This window comes from Dendrobates tinctorius, unplaced genomic scaffold (genome assembly GCF_039654945.1).
Source record: "Dendrobates tinctorius isolate UK_male_01 unplaced genomic scaffold, ASM3965494v1 ptg000084l, whole genome shotgun sequence".
Lineage (NCBI taxonomy): Eukaryota > Metazoa > Chordata > Amphibia > Anura > Dendrobatidae > Dendrobates > Dendrobates tinctorius.
In genome coordinates this window covers 38,929,689-38,956,536 of record NW_027361752.1, presented here as the reverse complement: position 1 = coordinate 38,956,536, position 26,848 = coordinate 38,929,689, and the positions used below count along the sequence as shown (strand labels likewise).

Sequence of the window (26,848 nt, the reverse complement as noted above, 5' to 3'; positions counted from 1 at the left end):
AGTCGAAATCTAAGGTCTGCTCGCCATCAACCACTGGTGACGGAGAGCGGGAAGCAGAACTTACGGATGCCAAGGCACCGGATGGGCTGGGTGACACCATGTGGATTGTTTCCCCACCAGGTCTGCCTGGAATGAGAGTGGCCCCTGCAGGCCGTAGGCTCTAGTGAGGTGGAGGTTCCCTCTAAGGCCGGCGAGCCCCTGTCCCTATCTGGGGCCTGAAGGGACTCGATTGCCCTCATAAGCGACGCCATGGACTGTGGTAGTGATAGGGCCCACTCCGGGGGGTTCGGGACCTCGGTCGCGGTCACAGGGGAGGGCTCCTGGGTGCGTTCGAACTCGCAGGCCTCGCATAATCGCTTGCTCTTTGCCGCAGGAACGCAGCCCGACAAGAGATGCATGCAGCGTAAAAAAAATTAAAAAAAAGTGTGCATCTGTATCTGTCTGATGCTGGGGGGGGTGGAGGAGGTAGCACCTAGTCTTTCCTGTAGCGTGGCCCCAGTCCTGTGCCCCCACGCGTCCTGGACGCCTCTTCACCTCAAAATTGCACGCCCCAGCTAGGGCGGGCCTGCCAGTATATGGACCGCTCCAGGGCGGTACTTCCAGGTTTGTGGCCTAGCCGCGCTCCGAAGCTGGGGACTAAATTTATTCACCGCCGCCCAGGCCTGAGAGGCGGGCCCCCGGAAGTGACGCGCGGCCCAGGGCGGGACCTCCGGACGCGGCCTAGCTCCGGCTAAAGCTGCGGCCTCAATTTACCCACTGCCAGCGACAGGGGGGGGTGCGCGCTGACCTTCCATGGAGCCGAAAACTGGCGCGGACTGCCCACAGCGTGCCCGCCGGCTAAGGGCTCCATCTGTTGATTTGCCCGCTGGTCTCCATTCTGGTCCCGGCGTTTTAAGCTGCTAGCAATTGCACATCTGATAGGAGCAGGCACGCAGAGCCCAGAAGCCCAAGCCATCTTCCTCGGACGATCCTCTTCAGCTTCTTGAGCTCAGGTATGTGAGGGGAGCCTCGAACCATTAGGACGGTGCAGGCACCCTAGCTCCATCTAACCCCTTCAGGGGGTGAGGAGAGGGACCGTCCGCCGCCTTGCAGCACCGCCGTCTTGCGTTGGTGGAGCTGTGGGGGGCCGCTCGGACTGTCTTGTGCCTCTGTACAGCCCATGGTTTCAATACCTAGGGGTGGTCAGGGCTAAGTCCGGCATTCTGTCCCACGTCGCGGGAGAGGATACGTGGAGGGACACTCGCACGTGCTCGCCCGTTGATGGTTTGGGGAAATCGGACCCTTTCAATAGGGTCCGTTGCCCCTATCTTCTCTTCATAGAAAAACAAAAAAAGTCTGGGGAAAACGGCCCAGATATGTCCCACGGTGCGGGAAAGGATACGAGGAGGGGATACTCACACGTGCTCGCCCGTTGTTGGTTTGGGGAAATCGGACCCTTTCAATAGGATCCGTTGCCCCTTGTCTCATCTTCATGGAGAAAAAAAAAAAAAAAAAAAAAAAGAAGTCTGGAGAAAAACAGACGTGTGCCTCCAAAGGACACGAAGCAAAAAACTGATTTCCGCCCGCAATAGGGGCGAGGGTGTATACGGCGGAGGAGGAGCTAACCTTTTTTTCCACTTAGGGTCAGCCTCCAAGCGGCAGAAGCATACACCCACAGTATCTGTGTCTCCCAATGAGGCGAAGGAGAAAAGAGATTGGGTGAGGAAGGGAGAGACATGGAGACTGCCTACATGCCCAAGTCTATACATAGAGCCTCTTCCAGGAGGCACTACGCCATCTTACACTACAACTTAAGACTTTTTTTTATGCCTGGGCATTTTCAAATCAACAAATGGAGGCATACTCACCTTCCATCTTATCCGTGGATCCAGAGCAGGCCGCTACGGAAATGATGACTGCGCTTTGCAGATGTCACAGGACTGGTGAAGCCTGTGATTGGCTACGGTAGTTAAGTGACTATCATGGCGTGTCATTGGAAATACCGTGCAGCCACCACTTCTGACGCCACCGCAGATCTGCAGCCAGAGCGGTCGGCGGAACAGCCAAGGGGGAGACAGAAGACAAGTAAACCTGCAACTTGAAAAGATTCATGCCTAGCAAAAACAAAAGTTTTTCAAAGTCAGATAACCCCCTTAAGAGCAACCTTGCTTAGATTTTCAGTGCAAAACACATAATGTCCATTGTCCCTCCGTGCAGCTTCCAGAGCGCAGTGCTTCTGAGTGTGCAGCTAGGACTAGCTCCTTCTGGTTTATTGCAAAAATTAACCTGGAATGAGTGCAAATTCGTTTTAAATCTATTCATTTTATTTAAAAAAAAAAAAAAACACAAAAGAAAACCGTAAAATAAAATTGTATATTGGGCAAATCTCTCAATGGTGTCAAGCACAGTTTTTTTTCTTCTTGGAGCCCTATGATTTTCTGTACCACGCTGGTTATGTATATTCCTGGATTACCTGCAAATTTCATTTTAGTTTTTTTTCTTGTTTCTTTTCACGCCAAGTTTAATAATCTGGCAACTGTCAAGCGCCCTATAGTCCCATCTCACAGCCAGCAGACCTTTATCTACAATGTATATAACTTTCTTGGGGAAATCAGGAAACCAGCAAGATATATTATTTATATAAAAGTTTAGAAAAATATTATATTGAAATGTATATAATATCCAGGGCTTTATCCAGACCACACTGGCATTGTGCAGAATGTCTGCTACTTGTTCTCATACTGAGAGCTCGGTCCGCATTCAGCTCTGAGGAAGCGACTCCACAGTTCAAGAAACCAACAGAAATCCATCTACAGGAGATTATCTGCTGGGAACCACAGTGCGGAGCTTCCTACACACAGACACAATGGGCTCATGCTCTTCCCTCCTCTTTTTTCGCACATCCTGGTCCGCTGCTTCACATACCAGCTGCACATGACTGGTAAAGGTGACCGGGGAGGAGGCGCCAAGAAAGATATCGCCGATGTAAAGGGACGCCATGAAGCTGCCGGCAGCTGGAACAGAAGAAAAGTATTGCAAGGTCAGATGTTTTGGTAGATACAATGGCACGCTAATCTCTTATTTCGTGTTGGTTTTCACTTTTACACATTCACATGATATTTTCCTGCAGCTAGGTACAATTGCAGCAATATATATCTATATTATATATACACACACATACATACTTACATGTATACATACACACACATACAGTGTACAACCACTTTTTTATTTTGGCTTCACATTACGGTATTTAGAGACAATTAAAAGAGTTGTATGACAACTTGTTTTTTTGTGAGACGATCTGTTTTTCTTTTTGTTCTCTTTGGCTTTTTATGCTTTTTTTTTTTAAAAGAGCATACTGAAAAACAACAATTTTTGTTCTTTTTTTCAGTGTAGATAATACATATCTTTTTTAAAAAGATTTTTTTTTACACAAATTCTGCATTTTTTTTTTTTTAATTTACAGAAAGGGAAATGGGGGATTTGACCGTGCTGGTGTTAAATTGTTGTCTTTTTTTTTTAGATATACTTTTGGATGCTTATTAGGGGTACATAAGTGGCCACCTACGGAGAGAGACCTTCATTAGGTGACACCCCAACCCATTAGCAGCTCATGAACATGATGCAGTGAGGCGATGGGAGGACAGCAGGGCTCCCTCTCCTCTGTGCGATCGCTTAGATGCTGCAGTTGCTATTGACTGTGGCACCTAAGGCATTGCAGCAGTGATAGGAGGGCGACAGCTGTGTAACGCAGCCAGCAGGGACTCTCTATGGTGTGGGCACACCTTCGGCACCATTAACGCAGTGTGACTTCTGCTACACTGGGACTTGATACATCTATAATTTCATGCGCTCCTTATGAATAATAAACTCCCTCCACGGATTTCACGAGGCTAACACAAGCAGCCGACCGTAAGGAGTACCCACCTTTCTGCAGGTCATCTGCATAGTCACCAGGATGAAGACAGAGCTCCTCCACAGAATTGAGGGTAACGTCCTCACTAAGACCCCGACTCTTGATCAGCTTCATAAGAACTTGGTTAGACAAGTCCAGCAATTCTGTCCTGGAGTCACAGGTATCCCAGACTCTGTAGAAGAGTTTATATAGGGTGCTTCTAAGCACGCCGTCCTTCAGAAGTTCCTGTGCTATATGGTTATTTGGTAAGATGCATGTGTTCAGCCAGTGAAGAGAAGACCCTAGATCATGAATACTCCCGGTATGCCCACCCTCTACCACCAAAATCCACTTTGTTACCAGGCAGGCGGTGGCACACACCAGTTCATCACTGGTGGTGTCCTCCTGCCTGCCTGCAGTGTCCTCTGCGATGCTCCTTCCTTCCTCAATGCTTTCTGTCATTTTTTTTGCAGATGATGAGCTCAAGAACGCAGGTTTCCAGTGTGTCAGTATGGATTTCACGTGGTGTTTGGAATCTTGCAGACTCGAGACCTCTTCCACATCTTTCTCCAGTTCAGCTCCGAGTTTCTTCTTCACGTGCCGAGAACCGGGCAGCTTGTACTTCTCTTTTATAGAGCCTGCAACATGGAAGCAAAAAGGGATGTAGAAAAGCTTAGGTGCTTCACAGCAATGGTAAAAATGTGCCAATGCCTCAGTCCAGATGTTTTCTAGCCAATGACGGGTGCATTATTCACAAACCTACATATATTCTTGTGCATACGGTACGTGCACGGCAGGCGCGCCACCGTCAAGGACAAAGGTTCCTGATTTCTAAAGCGAGATTATAAAGATTTGTCCGTGATGCAGAAAAATATTATTATTGGTTTCGTATAAGACAATCCAGAGTCTTTTCCAATGCTATTAACACTAGAGAACCAGATTGGCGTGATTGAGCGCGATCGGCTCCCGTTAAGGTGAGCTTGTGACGCCCATGCATTACATGGAAGGTCATCAGTCTAAATGGCTGTCATGTCACATTTCCCATGCAGCGCCAGATATCCCCAATGTGAAGGGACACCGTGAAGCTTCCAGAATCAGGAACCCAAGACGACAAATATTCCATTACTGGAGGTTTTGGTACTTTATCGGTCACTATTATTTAACAGGTGCAAAGAAAAGTTCTTGTTGGCCAGGTGTACCAAGAAAGGGCCAAGAGTGTTTAGCTAATTTCCCTATGGGCCGCATTCTGTTAAAGGGATTGGGAAACCTCTTTAAAGTGGCACACTAAACCGAGGTTCTTTAGCATGCATGGTCACTGTAATGCAAATCTTGTTAGGTGCTCTGTACAGTTAAGGTCCATGCAGAAAACTGCATGCAGCGAGAACATTGACCTCGTTTCTGGCATCAATTCCTGTCCTGCTGTGTTTGGCCGAGGTTGCGCCTGCTGTGCCCACCTCCTGCATGTAATAGTGGTAATGCTGGCTCTTTGCTCTATTTTGGACTGAAAATGAAAGGTAATAACCTGAGAAGCAGAAAACAGACCATTACGTGTATGCAGGAACTGGCAGAGAAGATTGTAAGGAGCAGCCTCAATCAACGCCATATTATAATTCTGCATGTGAGTACGGAGCATGCAACAAACCTATAGTGTACAGAGCATTGGGAAAATTTGCACTTGAGGGACCAGAGATAAAAATGCAACTAAAAAACATATATATATATATTTTACATTTTACTACAAGCAAAAGCTATCCTAAAAAAACGACCCAGCGAGTTGTTACCCTTAAGGGAATCTGAAATTCAATGAAGTGTAAAAATTGCTTTTGACGATGACAAACCTGATTGATCTGCGGAAAATAGAAGCGGTGTATATTTAGCGACTCGCTCACCCACGCTCTGCGGGCTACATTGAAGTTCTTGTACTCAGTAAGAGCTCTTGATTTTTTTTTTGCACTTCCCAATCATTTCTTATCCCACATAACACTTTGCAGACGGTAAAACCGTGCAGTCGAGGTGGTAGAGCTGCAGAAATCATTGTACTCGCGGCTAATTAAATTGGAAACGTCAATGCCCTGAATGAGGAGAGGAGTCCGGACTTAATTAAAGTCCTATCTATGAATTACATGCACACAATGGACACCCCCTTGGTATTCAAAGGGACAGGCACAGGCCGATTACGTAACGGGAGCCGGCGATATGGATCTGAAAATAAATATAATGGAGGAAAACTTCATTCAAGATCAAGTCCTTGTCGTAACGCCTCTTCTCTTCTGGGAAAGTGACACGTGACCACTGGGCAGTTACTAGGCCTGCTGAGGGATAGTCTTTATAGAATGAAAAGTTATACACATTTTTTCCAAAAAATTCAGAACAGTTTCAGGATCTCTGAGGACTAGAGGACTATTAGAGGACCGCCTCCGAGAGAACATTAAGGCTACATTTTGGCTTTTTTTAAGGCTACATTTTGGCTTTCATCCTTCTATCAAAAGGAAAAGAAGTAACTAAAAGAAAGAATGGGAGGAATGGGAGGAAAGATATAGTTAAGCACTGGGTGGTGTAAGTAGAGATAATGATTGTAAGAGCTTTGAGCTTTCAATAAATTTTGATATAAAACAATGGCAGGATCCTACCATCTATGATCCCGGTGAACAGGATGCTTAAAGGGATTATTCACGACGTTTAAATGGATATCCTATCCTTAGAATAGGCTGTTAATATCTGATCGGTGGGGGTGTGACAAGCAGTACCCCCCCGCCTGGTGCTGGTGTAAGTGCTCGGTTGTGGAGCTGCACACATACAGCTTTGTCAGATGCATAGCGGTCGGTGCCTGGTGCTGCATGTCAGCCTCCTCCGCCGCCCTATTCGTACCCGGACATGTCCACTACACAGTTGTTTAAGCCATGTAACTAAGCACTTGTGCCCACCGTTGGCACCAGGAACAGTGGGAGTGTCGGGTGTCGCACCCCCACCGCCACCGATCATACACATATGACCTTTCCTAAGGATAGTCACATCAATGTAAAAGAGTCCTGGGAAATCCCTTTACATAGGTTTACTGGCTCTACTCCCTTCCGCATCAAGAGGCGTCGATGTCGTCCGCACATACCCGACAGGACACATGCATGAGTGTCAGGAAGTGTGCAGATGCACTAAATAGGACATGGGCACAAATCCTGGGGATCCCGGGAGGTGCAACATCGCCTCCTCATTTAGAGATGAGTGGCACCAGACAATCCTCTTAAAGGAGCTTTCAGAATTAGAAAAAAAAAAAAAAAGGGCTTGCTTTTTTTTTTTTTTTTTTATTAATAAAATCAGCACTAATACTGCCCCGGGGTTGAACGTGGTATTGCAGATCAGCTCCGCTGAAGTATAGCGTCCATTATCTGACAACTTGGCTCACTATTTCTTCCTATCACCGTTTATTAGACCGAAATGGTCCAGTAAGTTGCCAATCATAAAAGGGGAGTCAGGATGTTTTCATTAATGCAATACTACACACGACCTGAGAGGAAGCATCTGTTCGGATAGCAACTTCGGTGCGTCTCACATCAGGTAACCTGTCGGTGCTTAGAGGGGTATTCCCATCTCCAAGAGACTATCACGGTATGTAGTAGGGGTAATAATAATATTAGCAAATACTTCTAATTTTAAATGTAGTATAGTTCTACTGATTCATTATGTTTCTTTCCTCATGTACAGGGCAGTGCAGTAACTTAGGTATCCATAGTTACGACCACTAACAACTAACTCACTGTGTGAGTGGTCGTAACCATGGATACCTAAGCTACTGCAATGCCCTGCACATGAGGAAAGAGACATAGCGAATCAGAAGAACTATACATTTCTAATTGGAGGCATTTGCTAGTATTATTACACCTACTGCAAGCTGGGATAGGATCTTGGAGATGGGAATACAACTTTAATTTCTGACACTGATCAAAAAGAACCCCCCCCCCCAAAAAAAAAAAAAAAAAAAAAATTCCATCTTTTACACTTACTTTTCAGCTCTTTGATCCGGTATTCCTTGGCCAGGTAGCTCAGTTTCTCCTGGAGATCTAGGTCCTTCTCAATAACACTCCATTTTTGCAGCAGTAACAGCACTTTACTGCTGGAGAAAATCTGCTGGTTAATTGCAAATCGTCCCATTTCTGTGAAGGCGTCCAAGACTCTTCTGCGATATCTCAGAACTGAGCTCAACGTGGCAAAATACTGGGCAATGTGGACGCCCTCTAAGTTTGGCCTGCCGAAAAATGTGAGATATAATCAATGTCAGAAGTACATTCTGTGTAGACTCTTACTAAGATCGGAAAACCCCATTAATGGCTTGTATGTGTGATGTACACAGCAGACAGTTTGTCAATGTAAGCATCTCATGCTATGGCCGCTGCTCTTTCCCTCATGCTGTACACTGCAGCTCTGCATGTTCGAGTAATTGCCAAACATATAAAAAAGGAAATTAACAAAATGAAGAATAGCTAGTGTATCTTAATTTAAATCAATATATCCATACCAAACACGAAACTATGACATGAAGATCAGCTGTGACTTACCGAATGTGTCTGAGAAGGATCATTAGCACTGAGAGCATCTCACTCACTAAGTGGAGAGGGAGGAACTTTTCTTGCTCTCCGACTTCATCTTGTTCTTCTTTAGACTTGGCCTTCCCTTTAGTCCCAAGATTTATAAACCACAAGTTGTTGAGCAATGTTATTACAGTGCCCAGGGTTTTGTTGTCCACGTACCTGTCGAGACAAGAACTTAAGATGTGAAGACGAGTTCTGGGCTCATGCTAGAAGAGTCAGAAAATAATCCCCATATTAGAGAAATGTACGTTTCGCCCTGCTTCGTCAGGGGTTAATAATAATATTTTTTTTTTTTTTATAGCGCCGACATATTCCGCAGCACTTTACATTTCAGAGGGGACTTGTACAGACGATACATCCAGCCACCGGCACTTATAACTGCTGCTACATTATTTTTCTGGATTACTGTTTAATCCTTTTCCTTTAGTTAACTTGTCTTATTTTATTGAAAACAATTAAAATACAGAGAAACAACATAACTAGACAAGGTAACTGAAGGAAAAGGTCAGTAATCTTGAAAAACCATGTAGCAGCAGCTATAAGTGCCAGTGGCCGAATGCAGTACTACAACCCCTGACAAAGCGGGGCGAAACACACAATTTATTATGAGGATCACTTTCTCACTCTTATTTTTTGTTTATATTGTTACACAAATCATCGCTTGCTGAGTCATGTCAGTGTGGGTAGGAGGACACACAAGCTAAAGCATTGAACTAGGGGTGGGGGTGAGGGAGGGAGACCATGCTTCCAAGGCGTGCCCACTGAGCTCTGAACTTGCAGCTCCACATATAGACATGACAGACCAATCATTACTGCAGCCTGAAGCTTTAGAAAGACATATAAACATTTTAAAATTATTTTTTTAAATGACCAAACTTTACATATAAGTTAAGAAAAGTTTTTTGGGGTGCAAAAAGTAGATACAAGACTTACCACTTTCCCAATATATTCAGTATCCAGGTTAGAAGACTGTGATCTCGGATCAGTTCATAAGCGGCTTTGGGAATTTTAGAGGCTTTCATGAACACGTCCATGACGAGAGGCTGTAAGAGGAAACATTAGATAAATCGGGGATCAAATCATCAATAAAGTCCATTAAAAAGGGTTATCTGCTGCTGTTCGAGATGACGTTACCGCCCCACAAACCTGCCGAGATGCAGGCACGATGCCCCCTGATGGTACACGTCTCGGCAGAACCCCTTTAACGTCACAGTGCAAACTCTCCTGCTGATCGGAACCGTGAATGTGCGCGAAAACAAAAGCCCATTCATAAGACAAGTCATGAGCAATCCTGAAAAACGGACTTTACCTATACCAGCCTTCCCAGTGTGAACTCACACCAATGACCTTTCTATACCCAGACCAAAAGCAAAACCTCTAAAGGGGTATCCTATAAATATCTGAGAGGGTAACATTACCTGGGATGCCTCGTCACACAGGGGACTGTTGTAATAAGTCATGAGGACCACGAAAATCTTCTGGTAATCATAGAGCTCGTAGCAATACTTGTCCCTAATTCCGTCACTTAATAATGAGAGAATCCATTCACGCTCCACCTTATGCTGTAATGTAAAAAATAAAAAATATAAATAAAATTTAAAAAAAAAATCTAGACATTAAGAATTTTACAAATGTATTAATGTATTTTCCTGACCCCTAGAGGGAGCCAAATGCCTGCTGTGTATTCAATGCGAGAGCAGTATGCAGTGGGCTCCTGAGCTCCCTCTAGTGGTGGCTTCGAGTAGCTATGGTGTTATCTTCTAAATCTAAGCGAATGCTGAGGATTTGGCGCTCTGTTGCAGAAGTGCTAGAAAAACATATTACAAAATTCATCGACACTGAATTTCGGATCAATAATGGCAAGGTGACTTAAGGTGGACATTCATTTGAATTCTAAGTGTGCATAAAGTTTTTAATAAAGTTTCCCAATACTCTAAATAAAGAAAACTACATTCAGTCTCTCCCCAGGCTGAAATGGCTGATAACAGGGAACAACAGAATGCATTCAACTCAAAAGGAAATCAATTAAAACAATCCCATCTGATGGGAACTTACCTCTATGTCAGAGCTATAGAACAGTCTGTAGAAATCTGGAACTTTTCTCAGGTCCAAGTATTCATGAGATAACAGGAACCTGCTTGTCCGGATGTACATGTGTTCCTCTGTTTTTTGAGATAATAAAAACTATTATATTTAAAGGCATTCACCTTCATAAAGTGGTTGGCCGGCCTTAGTGTGACTGCAGACTTGTAGCTAATGTGACTGCAGACTTGTGAAACTTCACATCGCGTGCACTGCGAGGATTCTCTGGTGCTAGCAGACTTTGCTTACATGCGGTCACATGCTGACTAGACGTGCAAGGCCTCATTCCATGCAAGTGTATAGAGCAAGGTCGGACACGTCTAGTTGGAATGTGGCCGGGAAAATGCAAATCACATACCTGTGATCAAATGACCGCCCACTCTGGGCAGCGGCGGAATCATCACAAATTCACATCTGATTTCTCCGGTATCCCACGTTCAAGTTGGGTTTAAAGGGGATGTCTGGTTTACGCTACAAGTCTGCAGTCAGTGTAAGGCCAGTCATCCCCTTTAAACCCAAGTTGAACGTGGGATCCCGATGACATATGATACTTTTGAGGACATTTGACAGATGTTGGTGGTAAACGACATTTAAAGTGGGCCTATCAGTTTTCAGAAAAATGCTAAAAAGTGACAGTAGGGAAAATTCTAAGACTTATCTCAAACTTGTGTCCAGCACAATCATAATAACCTGGTCTGAGGATGACCTGGGCCGCTCGAGCGCCGTAAAGGCCTAATGTGAACGCCAGTCTGATGTTCTCCTTTCGGATTCCATTCTTTATCACGTCTAGCAGACACTGCAGCTGAAGAGGAAAGCAGCGTTACATCTAAGCATGTCTATGATACGTCTCTTTTCTAATGGAAATGGCTCAAACTGAAATGCCAATGAATGTTTGATACAAAGCTCAAGATATCCTGCAACTACACAGTGGTGAATGAGAAAATAAAATTCCATCCGCCTGCAGCTGCCACTAGAGGGAGCTAAAGAGCATATTGCAAACTGTGCTAATAATGAGTTATAGAACACCACGCAGTAGGCCCCCTAGTGGTGGCTGCAGAGCATTACATTTATGTAGGAGATTTGTAGCTTTGGAAACCAAGTTAAAACTATTATAACGATATATTAAGAAATTAAGCAGCAAATAATTTTGACCATAAAAGTGACATAATGATAAAAGATGCTTACCTGCTTCTTATCCCTGAAGCGTGCCCCTTCCATGTGAGAGACAAAGCAGCCCAGGATGTGATAAGCGGCCGCTCTCGTGCAATAATCGTAACTACTGAGTGCAGCCAATGTGAGCCCCAGGGCATTCAGTTCCACAAACTTCACACAGTTCACCACCAGTTCTGCAGAAGACAGACACATCGTCACCGACAGGCTGGCAGCAATAACCATACTTCATGGACTGTATGAGAAGTTCCCACTAGAATGACTTATTAATTAGCTTATAATTAACAGATTTCGGGCCTCTGAATTATCAGTGTTTTTAGACAGGATATATCCCATTAAAGGGAATCTGTCAGCAGGATTTCACCTCCCACACTGTATGTGTATGTCGCTCTTTCAAAGACAAGTCCAGCAATACCTTTACATGGCCGGTCCGTTCCTCCATTACTGAGAAATCAGAGCTTGAATTGATATGCAAATTAGGCTGAAGAGCTATGGTAGATCTAAAGCTTATATCACTCCAGCTCTATTCCACACCCAGCGCCTCCTCCTGCTTGACTGATAGCCTCTACGCTATGTGACTTCAGATAAAGGAGGTGGCAATGCTCCGAGTATCTATTTCTGAGAAATCAGTGTTTAAATATGAAAATTAGACTGAAGAGATCAAATGCCTCTGTCACTCCAGCTCTATTCCACGTCCACCACTGCTGCCTCCTCCTGCTGCTGGACTGACAGCCTTTACGCTGGGCGACTTCAGATGAAGGAGACGTCACCGATGCAGTAGGAGGCAGCGATGCTGGGTGGGCAAGAGAGCTGGAGTGACAGAGGCTTCAGATTTACAAAAAGCTCTTAAGCCTCATTTGCATATCAATTTAAGAGCTGATTTCCAGAAACGGACTGGCAACATGAAGGTATTGCTGGACTAATCTTTGAAAGAGTTACATGCACATAAATAGCTTTGGATGTGTTAGGGGTTGGGTGATATCCTATCATTTTTTCAAGATCTATAACCTATTTATTTTTTCGTTGAACTAGCTTTCCGGGAATGAGATGTAATTTCGGGTGACACCATTTATTTTATCATACAATGTACTGAAAAGAAAGAAAAAAAATAGTCCAAGGGGATAACAAGGTGAAAAAACTGCATTTATGTCATTATTTTTGGGGATTCATTCTTACTATTAGGTCAGTACAATCACGGCAATACTAAATTTGGATAGGTTCCTTTTTTTTTTTTTACTTTAGTGAAATTCAGAACTTTGTAAGGGGGAGCAGGTTTAAGCTCCTGAGGGGGAGCAGGTTCAAGCTCCTGAGGGGGAGCAGGTTTAAGCTCCTGAGGGGGAGCAGGTTCAAGATCCTGAGGGGGAGCAGGTTTAAGCTCCGGAGGGGGAGCAGGTTTAAGCTCCGGAGGGGGAGCAGGTTTAAGCTCCGGAGGGGGAGCTGGTTTACGCTCCGGAGGGGGAGCAGGTTTAAGCTCCGGAAGTGGAGCAGGTTTAAGCTCCGGAAGTGGAGCAGGTTTAAGCTCCTGAGTCCCCTCCATACATGCGCACCCATTTCAGGTCATACTTTTACGTCATGGAGCTGAAGTCCAGCGCAATCTTTTCCTATAGGACAACCTGTATGGCAATTCCAAGTTACCTGGTCTGAGAAGTTCGCTAAAAAGCGGCAGTAAGAAGCAAGGATCATAGATTTCATGCAAATCCTGTACTGCCCGATCTTCATAAAGGGCATTCTTCCCAGGCTAGAATTTAATAGAAAGAAAAAAAAAACTTTTAATAATTTTGAAAAAAATTAAAAAAACTTTCTCAAGTCACATGGACAAACCTGAAAAAAAAATGTACACAGAAAGCCATCACCAGGGTAATGAATAGTTATTCCAACTCATAATTTTTTTCACTTTCTATTGGCATCATTTTAGGTTACAATCACTATATTGATCGGTTTTTAATTACCATTATATTTTGATAGATCAGACTTTTACCGGCGCGGCGATACCAAATGTTTATTTTGTTATTTCTTTATGCTTGTAAATGGAAAAGTTGACATTCAAACTTTTATGCTTTTTTGCATTTTTAGATTTATCTGTATTTAAGAAATTTCACACACATTTTTATTACTTCAACCTGCAATTTTTTTACTGTGTTATATATACGGCAATACTTCAATATTGCAATCTATAGGAAGGCGATAGTACTAAATTGGCGCTGACGAGCACCATCAGTAGACTGCCGGCTGCCATAGTTGGCACCTACAGATTGTGTTGCAGGTGGCTGATGGGCACCCCACCACTTAAATGTCTCTGTCAGAGACTGACAGCAGCATTTAAGTTGTTACACAGCGGCACTGGAGCTTGCTCTTGTTGCTGCTGTTAGAGGCAGGTGCTGGCTGCTGTAGAACACCGCTGGCACCTGGCTTGTATGAAGCAGGCTCACCTCTAGAGCCTGCTCCTTACACCGTACATGTAGCAATACAAGCCGTTTCACATCATTTAAATCATTACAGTGGATACAGTGCTAAACTAAAGGAAACCATTCTCACAGCCATTGAATATATTTTGAAACTCATTTTTTTTTTCCATTTAATCAGGAATTTTTTTTTATAGATAAAAGGAACTGCTATGGGTTCCTGTTTCTCCTCGTTGCTAGTTATTTTGTTTGTTGCTTGGTGGGAGGAAGGTTTTATTTTTTTCACAAACAATTTTTTTTTTTCATCCATTATAAGCTAATGTGGATGATGTCCTGATCCTCCGTCAGGCTGCATAGCGGCCATACTGAACTTCATTAAATAGCTCAACAACCACGACATTAATTTGCGATTCAACAGTACTAGTGATGACCGAACGTGCTGGGATAAGGTGTTTATCCGCCATGCTCGGGTGCTGACCGAGTGACTTCTGCTTGCTCGAAAAATATGCTCGAGTCCCCGTGGCTGTATGTCTCGCGGCTGTTCGAGAATCGCAACCCATGCAGGGATTACATGTTGGGCGATCCCTGCGTGTATTGCGGCTGTCGAACATCTGCGAGACATGCAGGCACGGGGATTCAATCATATTTTTCGAGCATGCAGAAGTCACTCGGTGAGCACCCGAGCATGGCGGATAAACACCCTATCCAAACACGTCCGCTCATCACTATTGAGTACTGCTCATACCGTGTCCCGCTCATGGTATTCACACTGAATTTCTGGACATTGCTTTAACATGCAGCTTTATATCCAAAAAATGTAGAATGCTCGATTTTCAGGAAACCTGTGAGTGGGAACACAACCTTACGGGCTGACAGTTGCCGCCCTTCTTTCCTTATGGAGAGTTCATCAGAGCAAAGCGCATTTGCTCTGATTAAAAAAAAACTTTTGGCAAAAATACACACACATATATATATATATATATATATATATATATATATATAAAAAAATGTATACACAAATGAAATTTTATCTGTTAAAGCTAAAAATACAAGTAAAACTGAATCACATCACCAATTAATTACTTTGAGTACACCATAAAGTATACAAGATAAAAATAAAATAAAAGACATTATTACCAAATATATTCCAATCTTATATCGACATGAGACTTAACAGAATACTAAAAGATGGTTTCAGATTTGTGGCGAGGAGAGGTCGATCTATGGGAAATATGGGGTCATTATAAAGAAAAAAAAAAAAAAAACTGCTAATAGTGCTACATTGCTCCCCACAAATGGGGTTTAAAAATGCGCAAAAAATTTGGATGTTCCGATCAACTTTACATACGCTACGTGCTAGTCATCAGTGTAAATAAATGTGGTGAAGAACCCATTAACAAGCTGCGATTTAGAAGGGTCTATGCTCAAGACAAGTCTCCTCTAATATCACAAAGAAGCAAACTGGGTGGCGGTACTATATATGTGGTCAGCTCGGCTTCCCAAACGTCACGTCACACCAGTAAAGGTCACTGATGATGGAGGCGCTCGAATGTGACAGTAATTCACATGCCAGCTGTCACTACGGTTATGACCAAGTGACGTCTCAACATGTATTTCAATACAGCGACCTTCACAAGAAAAGCGCCGGCGAGAGCTTCGAGGACGGCTGAAATACATGTATTATCAGAACGTCAATCATCACCTCTGTTCCTCATTAACCCTTTGAAGCTAGGCCTATTTTGGGCCTGAAAGGGATGCTGTCGCTTGGTTTAGGATCACTAAACCACAAGCAAATGTATTCGTAGACGGGTATTAGTGTTCAAAGTAAACAAATAACATCCAGCTTCATAAAACGCAAGCCTTTCATTTAGAAAATAGGTGAAAAAGTTTTCATATAATTACTTTCAAAAGCAACACGTTCTGAACGCACGCGGTGTGCTTTGTGAAAGCTCTGACAAAGAATGAGGCAGGCTTTGCTTTTGAAAATCAGGATATGGAAACTTTTTCACCTATTTGCTAAATAAAAGGTTTGCATTTTAAGAAGCTAGATAATATTTCTTTATCCGTTTCTACATTTTGGTCCCATGGAATCTGCTGAAAAAGAGAATGGATAACACCTCCAAAAATCATACATTGATCTAATGCCGCTAGGCAAAATTATATATAACTGAACTTGAGGATCTTAGCTTAACATTCTGATCAGACTGTATGAAGCCCTCTGCCACGTCACAGCAAAACTCTTAGTGGGTCCTTATGGCCCTAACGGAACAAAGCGGTGCGCCGACCACCACCGCCGCCGGCAGGGCGGATGGCCTGGTGCTTCACAGAGGCCATGCTGCAAGGAAGAGTCCCCATGGCTCCAGACCGATCCCATGGAATCCTTTGCTTCAACACACCTCAAGCCCTGTTCCAAACTTGTGATCCAATGTTACCCAGAATCCAAGCACTATTTTTGGTATACTGATAGGCTACAACAGAGCTATGACTCAGATGTAGCCTAACAGATAGTGTTGAGTAAAAATATTGACAAAACCCTGGCCGACCCAGCAGCATTGTCGGTAGGCGATGACCTCTGACCCCCCTCCTACCTGTGGCCTACCTGTGGCTCCCCCGATGCCTCTTCTGATTAGTAGTCCCGATGCCATGTGTGCATCATGCCAAAACTATACTGGGAATTCCAGCAGGAAGTACGTTTGGCTTACCAACGCGGCCACTGGGCCAGAGTCCTGTGCTAATAGGTTTATACCAAAGGCAGACCTCGTTAGGATCTCTGCTCTGCACAATCACAGACTCCCGCCCCTCAGCATTGGCAGTTTCCAGAGCAGTTCTCCTAATCATGGCTCTCACATTCCTGAAACGTGTGCTTGTTCAAATGTCCTGTTATCCCTATAGGTAAACATAGTGAACACAACAATGCCAGTAGCAGAAGATTACAACTGTCCCTCAAGGAGGGAATACCTGCCCCCCCAGCAACCAGGAAGTAAGGAGGCGACAGAGCTGTGAGCTGCTCAGGAGACAACTTGAGAATGCTCCTTTAATGTTTTATTTACATATGAATTACAATTCTAATTACTTGGGAATGCAGCAACAGACAGAAGATATAAAGGTGGATTTATACTTCAATGGCCTGCATGTGGTTTAGGGGAGGAGTGGGGGGGGGGGTTGAGTTACTGACATATTAACTTCAACCCTTTAAAAAGGGATACAAGTCAAATATCTGGATTTAAAAGCTACTGTCCCATGTTATGTTTTTTTTTTTTTAATAAGAGAATCCAGTCCTACTGTTTAATGAGAAGACAGGCTATGGAGGTCCTTTTATAATAATTTCCAGTAATGAGACAGATGACGGGAATGATGAAGGTAATTATAGTATATTCTGTGGTATCAGAAGAGCGAAAAGGAGATTGTCATTTTTCTTAATGGAGACCTCATCAATGAACGCGTTTCACACCAATTTACAGCTACACAGCACGTCTTTCACATCCCTGTGCCCACGCGAATCAGCCTCATCAAAAAGCCCTGATCTTTGTTCCATGGTCTCACATCAATCAGTACTTGTGAATCAATGCGCCTTAGATTGGTGAATCATCGCATGTGACTCACCGACGTCCCATCCTCACCCTGACATTGGCATCGGCTGGATATCAAGGGCTTTACTGTTAATTTTGGAACATTTCGTCATAATGCTAAGGCAACATTAAGAGCTTGTATGTAGGTAACAAGACAGGAGCTTTATAAAAGAGGTTATTAACCCTTTCACGCCGCAACCAATATCCGTTTTTGCGTTTCCGTTTTTTCCTCCCCTTCTTCTCAGAGCCGTAGCTCTTATATTTCTGTCCACGTAGACATATGGGGGCTTATTATCTTGCGGGATGAACTGTTCTTCTGAATGACACCTTCACTTTTTCTACAGTGTGTACTGGAAAACAAATTTTTTTTTTTTTTTTTTAAATCATTGAAATTGTGTTTTCTGGGAATTGTTTTTATGGTTTACATTTTGTGGTAAAAAATGACCTCTCAATATGATGCTCCTCACCAATACGATTACGGCGATATCAAACATATCAAGTTTTTTATTATTATTATTTTAGTGGTAAAAAAAAATAATCAAAAAAAAAAGTTTTGCCGCTGTGTCTACATTTTTAAAAATCTAATGCACACACTTTTTAATTTAAAAAAAAACAAAAAAACACAACATAGCACGTTAATTTTAGCAGCGATTTTTGCCCATTCTAATGGGAATGGGAGAAAAATGCAAGAAAAAAAGCGCACCAAAAACGGTAAACTTTTTTTGTGCAAAAAAATAACCCATTTCAAAATGTTATGTATAAACATACCCAAAAATTGGTAGAGTATCCTAGTTGGAAGGATCCTCAGTGATCAATAGGTTATCCTCTATCAATAAGAAAAAATTAAAATATCTGTAAAACCCATTTAATCCTTTAGTGACGGAGCTAATTTTGACCTTAAAGGGAACCTGTCAGCAGGATTGTGCACAGTAACCTACAGACAGTGTCAGGTCGGTGCTATTATACCGATTAACATGATACCTTGGTTGATGAAATCCGTCTTGTGGTTGTTGCATAATATTTGTAACTTTCAGTTAGTTAATGATATGCCCGTGCTCCGGGGCGGCCTGTGGTGGGGTCTTCATGTGGTTCTCTGCTTAGGTATTCATAATGAAGACTGCTGACAGGTCACTGATCCCTCACTGACCTGCCTCATAGTTTACATACTGCATAGAATACGGTTTGAAAAGGAAAAAAATTCACATTCATAGGGCAGTAACTGACTGCACTGTAGCATGATTCAGGGAATAATACGTCAGTTTTCAAAAGACTTGTTACAAAGTACAGTACAATAATTCTACCTTACTCCAGAGCTGGATTCACATCAACACTGCTAAGAACTGCCAAGTACTGCTATATAATATCCTCCATGCTGTTGTTTTTATCTGTATGCTACAGAACAAAGAGCAGGAATCCCTCTCTGTGTGCTGTGCAGTGTACGAGAGACATCATATCAGCTAGTCTTTTCCCTTCAGCTCAGAGTCAATAGCAAATTAATTCTTGTTTCACGATCTGTACTTGGATCTGCAATGCACAGTCTGGCAGTGGGTCTCCTGACCCCAACATGGGAGCCTCATAGGTATATATGAGGCTGTTGAGTTCGGGTCATGAGACTTTTTGTCAGTCCGTGCACTGATATGTGAAACCGACTAAAGAGTGAGAGCATGCAGAGGGGGAAAGCTGGTAAAAATGCATGGTAAAAATAAAAAGGCATAGAAAAGGGCAGAAGTAGTGTTATGTACGCCCAAAGATTTCTGAAAAGTTGCTTGAAACTACAGCTACCCTCTAAAAACATGAAAAATTGTTTTACTTTAAACAGCACATGTTCACTAGAGTCCTTTTATAACCCCTTTCTGACATCGGGGGTAATAATACTCCGATGTCGGACACCCTCGTTTTGATGTGGTCTCCGGTGCGGAGCCCACATCTTTCCCGGAAAATGTCAGCTGTTTTGAACAGCTGACATGTGCCTGTTACAGCCGCGGGGGTGGAATCGCGATCCACCCACGGCTATTAACCCGTTAAATGCCGCTGTCAAACTCTGACAGCGGCACTTAACACGAAACTTCCGGCAAAAGCGTCGGAAATCCACCCATTGGCGACCCCCCGTCACATGATCGTGGGTCACCGCTGGGTTGGCATAATCTGATCATCGTCTGTATGTAGCAAAGGTGGTCAGGTTACAGCAGCTTCTAGTCTCCCATGGAGACTATTAAAGCATGCCAGAAGTAAAAAAAAAAAAAAAAGGTTTTAAAAATATAAAAAAAATATAAAAAGTTAAAATCGCCCCCCTTTCAAAATATATTAATTAAAAGATATCAAACATACACATATTTGGTATCGCCGAGTTCAGAATCAGCCGATCAATATAAAAATAGAATTAACCGATCGCTAAACGGCGTAGCGAGAAAAAAGTCAAAACGCCAGAATTACGTTTTTTTGGCTTCCGTTACATTGCATTAAAATGCAATAACGGGCGATCAAAAGATCGTATCTGCACCAAAATAGCATCATTAAAAATTTCAGCTTGGCACGCAAAAAATGAGCCCTCACCCGACCCGAGATCATGAAAAAAGGGATTTTTGTGTACTCACTGTAAAATCCTTTTTCCAAGCCACTTATTGGAGGACACAGGACCATGGGTGTATGCTGCTGACACTAAGTGAATACAAAAAAGTTAGCTCCTCCTCTGCAGTATACACCCACCGCTGGCTCCAGCTTGAACCAGTTCAGTGACAAAGCAGTAGGAGATCATAATTATCAAATACAGGTACAAAATGTCAAACCAGAGTACAAACATAGCCGTCAGATCAAAAGGGTGGGTTGCTGTGTCCCCCAATGAGTGGCTCGGAGAAAATGATTTTACAGTGAGTACACAAAAATCCCTTTTTCTCCTTCACCTCTTTGGGGGACACAGGACCATGGGATGTCCTAAAGCAGTCCCTGGGTGGGGAACAATAAGACAAAACAAACCCCACATATTAACCGACCAGAGGGATGGAACTGCTCCGACCCGCATCCATGGAAGGACGCAGTCACAGCTTTGCCAAAATGTTTCGCCGACGCCTGGAGCCGAATGACCCACGCAACATCCACCAACCGAGTGGAGTGTGCCCTAATCCCTGCTGGGATAGGTTTGCCTCAGATATGGTAGAATTCGTGAATTACTGAAGAATCCACCTGGCTATAACTTCAACGCAACTAAGCACATCCTGAGTCTCAGGAAGCACGAACAATGCGTTCGGCTTACAGAAGGACACCGTCCATTAGAGGAACCTTCTGAGAGTCCTTGTCCTATGTAGAGCGTGAAAAGCCTTACAATACGATGTAGTGATGCCCGTACCAAACCAAGGCAGAACAATATCCTCATTGAGGTGGAAGAAAGAGACCCCCATTGGTCAAGAAAACAGGGGACGGCCTGAAATCCACCTTGTCCTGGTGGAAGATTAGGAAAGAGGTCTTCCTGAAGGATACTGAGGACCAGGTTAAGGTCCCGCACATCCAACGGCATCCTATAGGGGGAACCAAGTGAGACACCCCCGAATGAAAGTAGCCACTGGCAGATTGGAAACAATCCTACAGTGGAATAAAACCTATAAAGCCGAGACCTGACCTCTGAAGAAGCTAAGCATCAGGCCTAATTCCAGTCCGACTTGGAGGAACTCCAAAGTGGTAGTAATGGAGAAGATGAGGATAGGATGTGCGGTCTCTGCATTCTCCGAAAAGTTTTCCCAGGTGTGTTGATAGAAGCACTCTGAAGCCGGCTTCCGGGCGCCACCCATGATCAAACCACGTGAAGGGAGAGCCTAGCCTGGGTTAGGACCCAAGATTGAAAGGTCAAACCGTTAAACCCGGGGCCCCTGAATTCTGTTGGCAAATCGTAACCTGAGAGAGAAGACCTGATCGATCAGGTAGTCGCCAGGGGATCTTGGTGACAAGTTGTGGCCAATCTGACAGTAGGATCCCTGGAAACCGTTTCTGCTTTGATCTTCCTGATGACCTTCAGAGGAAACGGCAGTGTGGGAAATACGAATGAAAGACGAAACCCAGTGCATCCGCTCCAAAAACCTCTGGATCCAGAGACCAAGCAATGTACTCGGGAGCTTTGGCGCGTAATCCTGAAGTCATCTAATCCACACTTGGGGTCCCCCAGTGATGTATAGATCTGCTGTAAGACCCCCGGGTTAAGAGAACACTCTCTCAAGGAGAGACCGTGGCGGCTGAGGGAGACTGTCGCCCAGATTTCAGAGTCCGGAATGTGGTCTGCTGAAAAGACAGAGCGGTTCCTCCAGTGGAGATGTGAAGCGTTTCGCGCATTGCTGCCCTGCTGCGAGTGACCCCATGGTGATTGATGTATGCCACGGCCGTGGTGTTGTCTAATTGAATTCAGATGGGGCGACCCATGTTAGATTATGGAACCGCCGTAGGGATAAGGAGAACGTCCGACTCTCTAGGGCAGTGTGGTGACCAAAAATAGCTCTCAAAGCGAGAAGGCTGGCATCGGTAGTGACCACTAGCCAATGGACCGGGAGAAAGGATCTCCCCTGGCTGCTGGAAGACTCTAAACTACCACTACCTGAGCGCTTGTTTGACCCGCGGGGCAAGCGGCAGCGCCAGACGAGAGGAAAACTGACTCCTATCAGAAGCTGCCAGAAACACATGCTGCGGAGGACTGAGATGTAGCTGGGTGAAGGAACAGTTTCCATCGCTGCCACCATTTTCCCCAGTGTCCTCTCTAAAGGGATACACACGCGCTCCGCGCAGGTTTGGCTTTGATTATAAAGATGTCTAAGTATGGCAACGCGACCATGTCCCGAGAGTGCATCATGGACATGACATGACCTTTGTGAGCACTTCTGGGAGCGGTGGAGAGACTGAAGGGCAATGCTGTGATTTGGAAGTGTTCCTTGCGAACTGCGAACCACAGGAACTTCTGGTGAGGGAAAATAGGGACCTGAAGACGAGCATCCCGGCTGTCGATGGATGTTAGTCACTGGCCCTTCATTCTAGGGTTTATGACAGTACAGAAGGACTCCGTCCTGAAGAGCCGATCTCAGGACAGGATGGACAGCGGTGACCCGTCCCTATTTTGGGAAAACGGCAGGTTTGAGTATCACACCTGGAATCCTTCATTTTCACGATAGAGAAGGGAAGTATCATATATATTTTGAAAACACCAGGTCCCAGTCCGATTCATCGTACACGACAGGGAGCCAGACTTGATGAAACAAAGGCAGGTGACCACTTACATTGCTGGTGTTGACCGGATAAGGTCATAAGTCATTGAGACGAAAATCAATGGGACCTGGATCCCTTAGGAGTGGATTGTTTTGGCTGGCTTCTACCTGGCTGGTTGTCCTGTTGGAAACCGGGGGGGTAGACTGACTATGTGCTGGGGAAAGAATTTTTCTCCCCTGTGACGTCATTGATAAGGTGATCTGGCCTCTCTTCGAATAGACAGCCGCTCTGAGAAAGCAGAGAAGCTAGAACCTTTTTGGCAGCAGAGTGTGCTCGCCAATGCCCGAGCCAAAGGGATCTCTTGATAGGGATAGCGTTAGAAGCTGCGTCAAGAGAAGCGTGCCCCAAATAATTTCCAGTCAAAGTAATCTGATTTTCCAGCTCCACTGGTCTGTATAGCTCTGCCAAGGGCATTTATCCAAGAGAGCATGATAGAGAGAGACATCCGGGTGGACAAAGATGGCCCCCGGGATTGCAAAGGCATGAAGTCTCGCAGAGAGCGAGAAGCGCCCGAATGGGGGCGGAGATCCAGGCGTGATGTCTTCCAGTAGGCAGAGTCTCCGTGAAAAAGCCCAAGCCGGAGCCTAAATTTTAAATTTTGTGGGCGGCCGGAACTTTACCTGGATTCATTCAGCACGGTGCACATCCCGGCAAGGAGCTGCCGCGGATGACTGTGTTTCAGCGCCAAGGAGACTTGGTAGGCGGTCACAGAGCTATTTCCCCCTGGATGTGGCCGGCAGAGTAAGATGGCCGCCGAGACTTGTCGGAGGAAGTCTCGCAGGGAACGAGATGCACGCAGAGAAGGGCGGAGTTGACGCCACAAACTTCGGAAAAGGGGCGAAGCACCACCGCGGCGTCATGACAGGGGCCAGAGTTTTATAAAGTAGGCCCAAGCCGGGTCCCAAATTTTTCCCATGCCCGCTAGAGAGCACACGGGTGGTCCGTAGCCCAAGCGCTTCCTCGGCTGGTGCCGGACTCCACCGCCAGAGCCGCTGCGTCTGCTATACCACGTTTCGGGCCCACACTTACTGGTGGTGTGCGTCTCGGTCTGGAGACTGACGCAGGACCTGGACTGAGAAGCAGGGCTGTGGAGTTGGGAAGCCAAACCTGCGACTCCGACTCCGACTCAATTTCCCTTACACCGACTTCGACTCCCACATATATTGCTTATATTTAAGTGAAAAATTTATTGTAGTACAATGTGAACATCAGACATTTAATCATTTTTATGATACAATAATCAAGATATTTAGATAGAACATAAGATATATTTATTGGAATACAACTTTAGAACACAAAAAACTGTAATAAAATGTAAATATGTGATACACTATGTAATATCGATTACATATATACAGTAAAGACCAAAAGTTTGGACACACCTTCTCATTCAAAGAGTTTTCTTTATTTTCATGACTATGAAAATTGTAGATTCACTCTGAAGGCATCAAAACATCAAGAGAATGCCAAGAGTGTGCAAAGCAGTAATCAAAGCAAGAGGTGGCTACTTTGAAGAACCTAGAATATAAGACATACAGTACTTTCAGTTGTTTCACACTTTTTTGCTAATTATATAATTCCACATGTGTTAATTCATAGTTTTGATGCCTCCAGAGTGAATCTACAATTTTCATAGTCATGAAAACCCTTTGAATGAGGTGTGCCCAAACTTTTGGTCTGTACTGTGTGTGTATATATATATATAAACACTATGACTTATCTCAGCTAAGACAAAGCCTCAGGCTACATTCACACCATGGGCGAAGCCAGGATCAAACCTGGGGGGGGTCAAAACCTCATACTGTTCCGCAGAACCTCATACTGCACACCTCAGCTGCTGCAGAACCTCATACTGCACACCTCAGCTGCTGCAGAACCTCATACTGCACACCCCTACATTTGAAAATAAAGCCTGCACCTTAAGATGATGTGGTGATGAATGCAGTCTATTTATTCCAACTATCAAATGATGTTGATGTGTTACTGAAGACGAGCAATGCCTGTCCTGGGCGTCCTTTTGGGCAGCTATGAGGTGTACCTGACTGGTGCTAAAAAAAAAAAAGGGATTTTTGTGTACTCACCGTAAAATCCTTTTCTCCGAGCCAATCATTGGGGGACACAGAAATCGTGGGTGTTATGCTGCTGGCCACTAGGAGGACACTAAGTAAACCAGAAAAAAAGTTAGCTCCTCCCCTGCAGTATACACCCTCTCGCTGGCTGAGATTCTCCAGTTTGGTGAAAAAAAGCAGTAGGAGCATAAACAGTTAACAATAACCATAACAATATCAATGCCTAAGAATGCTACAGTGAGTCAATAGGCTAAAAAGGGTGGGTGCTGTGTCCCCCAATGATTGGCTCGGAGAAAAGGATTTTACGGTGAGTACACAAAAATCCCTATTTCTCCTACGCCTCATTGGAGGACACAAAGACCATGGGACGTCCTAAAGCAGTCCCTGGGTGGGGAGAATACATATGCTAATACCCCATGTACCACTGAGTGAACACCGTGGTTCTGCCAATTGTAGGCAGCGTCTGCCGAGAGCTGCATCCGCAGAAGCCTGAGAATGAATTAGGCAATGTTTGTAAATGTACGCAAGCTGGATCAAGTCGCAGCCTTGCGGAGAGGCCTGAGAATGAATTTGGTAACTTTTTGCAAAAGTATGCAGACTGGATGAAGTCGCAGCCTTGCAGACCTGTTCTGCCGAGGTCTGGTGCCGAAAGATCGAAGAGGCGCTCACTGACCGGGCAGAGCGCGCCTTAATCCCCGCTGGGACAGGCGCGTTCCTGGCACGGTAGGATACCTGAATCGCCAAGCGAATCAACCTGGCTAGGCATCTGACTTGTGGAAAGGAGCCATCTGCGAGATGTACCGTCTCAGCGCCCTAACCACATCCAGGGTGTGGAGGGCCTTCTCAATGCGATGGACTGGCGCCGGAACAAAGGCAAGGCAAAACAATTTCCCCGTTAAGATGGCAAGAGGAGAGGACCTTGTCCAGAAAGGACGGGAACATCCTGAGAACTACCTTTTCCTGATGAAAATTCAGAAATGGAGAATGGCAGGAAAGGGCTGCCAATTCCGAAACTCGTCTGATTGACGTAGTTGCCACTAGAGAGACCACCTTCCAAGAGAGGACGGTCAGTGACATGTCCTGCAGCAGTTCGAAAAGGAACCTCCTGAAAGGCCCCGAGAACCGGGTTAAGGCCCCATGAGTCAAATGGTCTTCTATAAGGAGTTGCCACATGGGAAACTCCCTGAATGAACGTCTTGAGCTGAAGCTTGGTGGCAAATTTGTGTTGGAAAAGCACTGACAAGGCCGAAATTTTGCCATTGAGCGAGCTAAGTGCAAGGCCTGATATTAATCCGGATTGAAGGAATTCCACTATGGCCAGAATGGAAAATACTGGAGGTGATCGACCATGAACCTTGCACCACAAAAAAAGGAAGGTTGTCTAGGTGCGGTGATAGATGCGAATGGACATAGGCTTCCTGGTACTAATCATGGTGGAAATCACGTCGTGAGGGAAACCAGCCTGAGCTAAAAACCAGGATTCAACGGTCACGCCATCAAAGACAGGACCCCAGAGTTCTGGTGGTAAATCGGGCCCTGCGAGAGTAGACCCATATGATATGAAAGTCGCCAGGAGACGACAGCGACTAGTTGTATTAGTTCTGCATACCATGCTCAGCGCGGCCAGTCTGGCGCGACTAGGATCACTGGCACTACCTCCGCTCTGATCCTCTTGATGACCCTCAGAAACAAGTAAGAGGGGGGGGAGATATACAGGAGCCAGAACCGGAGATATGGCGGAACTAGAGCGTCCGCTCCGATGGCGCAAGGATCGCGCGATCGGAAAATGAACCGAGGAACCTTGTTGTTTAGTCTTGAGGCCATGAGATCCACATCCGGAGTCCTCCAACGATGACAA

At 44.8% G+C, this 26,848-nt stretch overlaps 1 protein-coding gene across 1 annotated transcript in view; it reads right to left on the bottom strand.

The window, feature by feature from the left end:
* Positions 1-2,281: 2,281 nt before the first annotated feature.
* Positions 2,282-26,848, bottom strand: part of URB1 (URB1 ribosome biogenesis homolog) — a 142,661-nt gene continuing 118,094 nt past the window's right edge. The window contains exons 30-39 of the mRNA XM_073584550.1: positions 13,348-13,450; positions 11,728-11,888; positions 11,233-11,344; positions 10,516-10,622; positions 9,879-10,022; positions 9,394-9,503; positions 8,428-8,619; positions 7,876-8,117; positions 3,910-4,515; positions 2,282-2,993 (exon numbers count right to left, since the gene is read on the bottom strand). Of these exons, the coding sequence (XP_073440651.1) occupies positions 2,800-2,993; positions 3,910-4,515; positions 7,876-8,117; positions 8,428-8,619; positions 9,394-9,503; positions 9,879-10,022; positions 10,516-10,622; positions 11,233-11,344; positions 11,728-11,888; positions 13,348-13,450 (1,971 nt within the window). The 3' untranslated portion in view covers positions 2,282-2,799. The remainder of the gene's footprint in view (positions 2,994-3,909; positions 4,516-7,875; positions 8,118-8,427; positions 8,620-9,393; positions 9,504-9,878; positions 10,023-10,515; positions 10,623-11,232; positions 11,345-11,727; positions 11,889-13,347; positions 13,451-26,848) is intronic.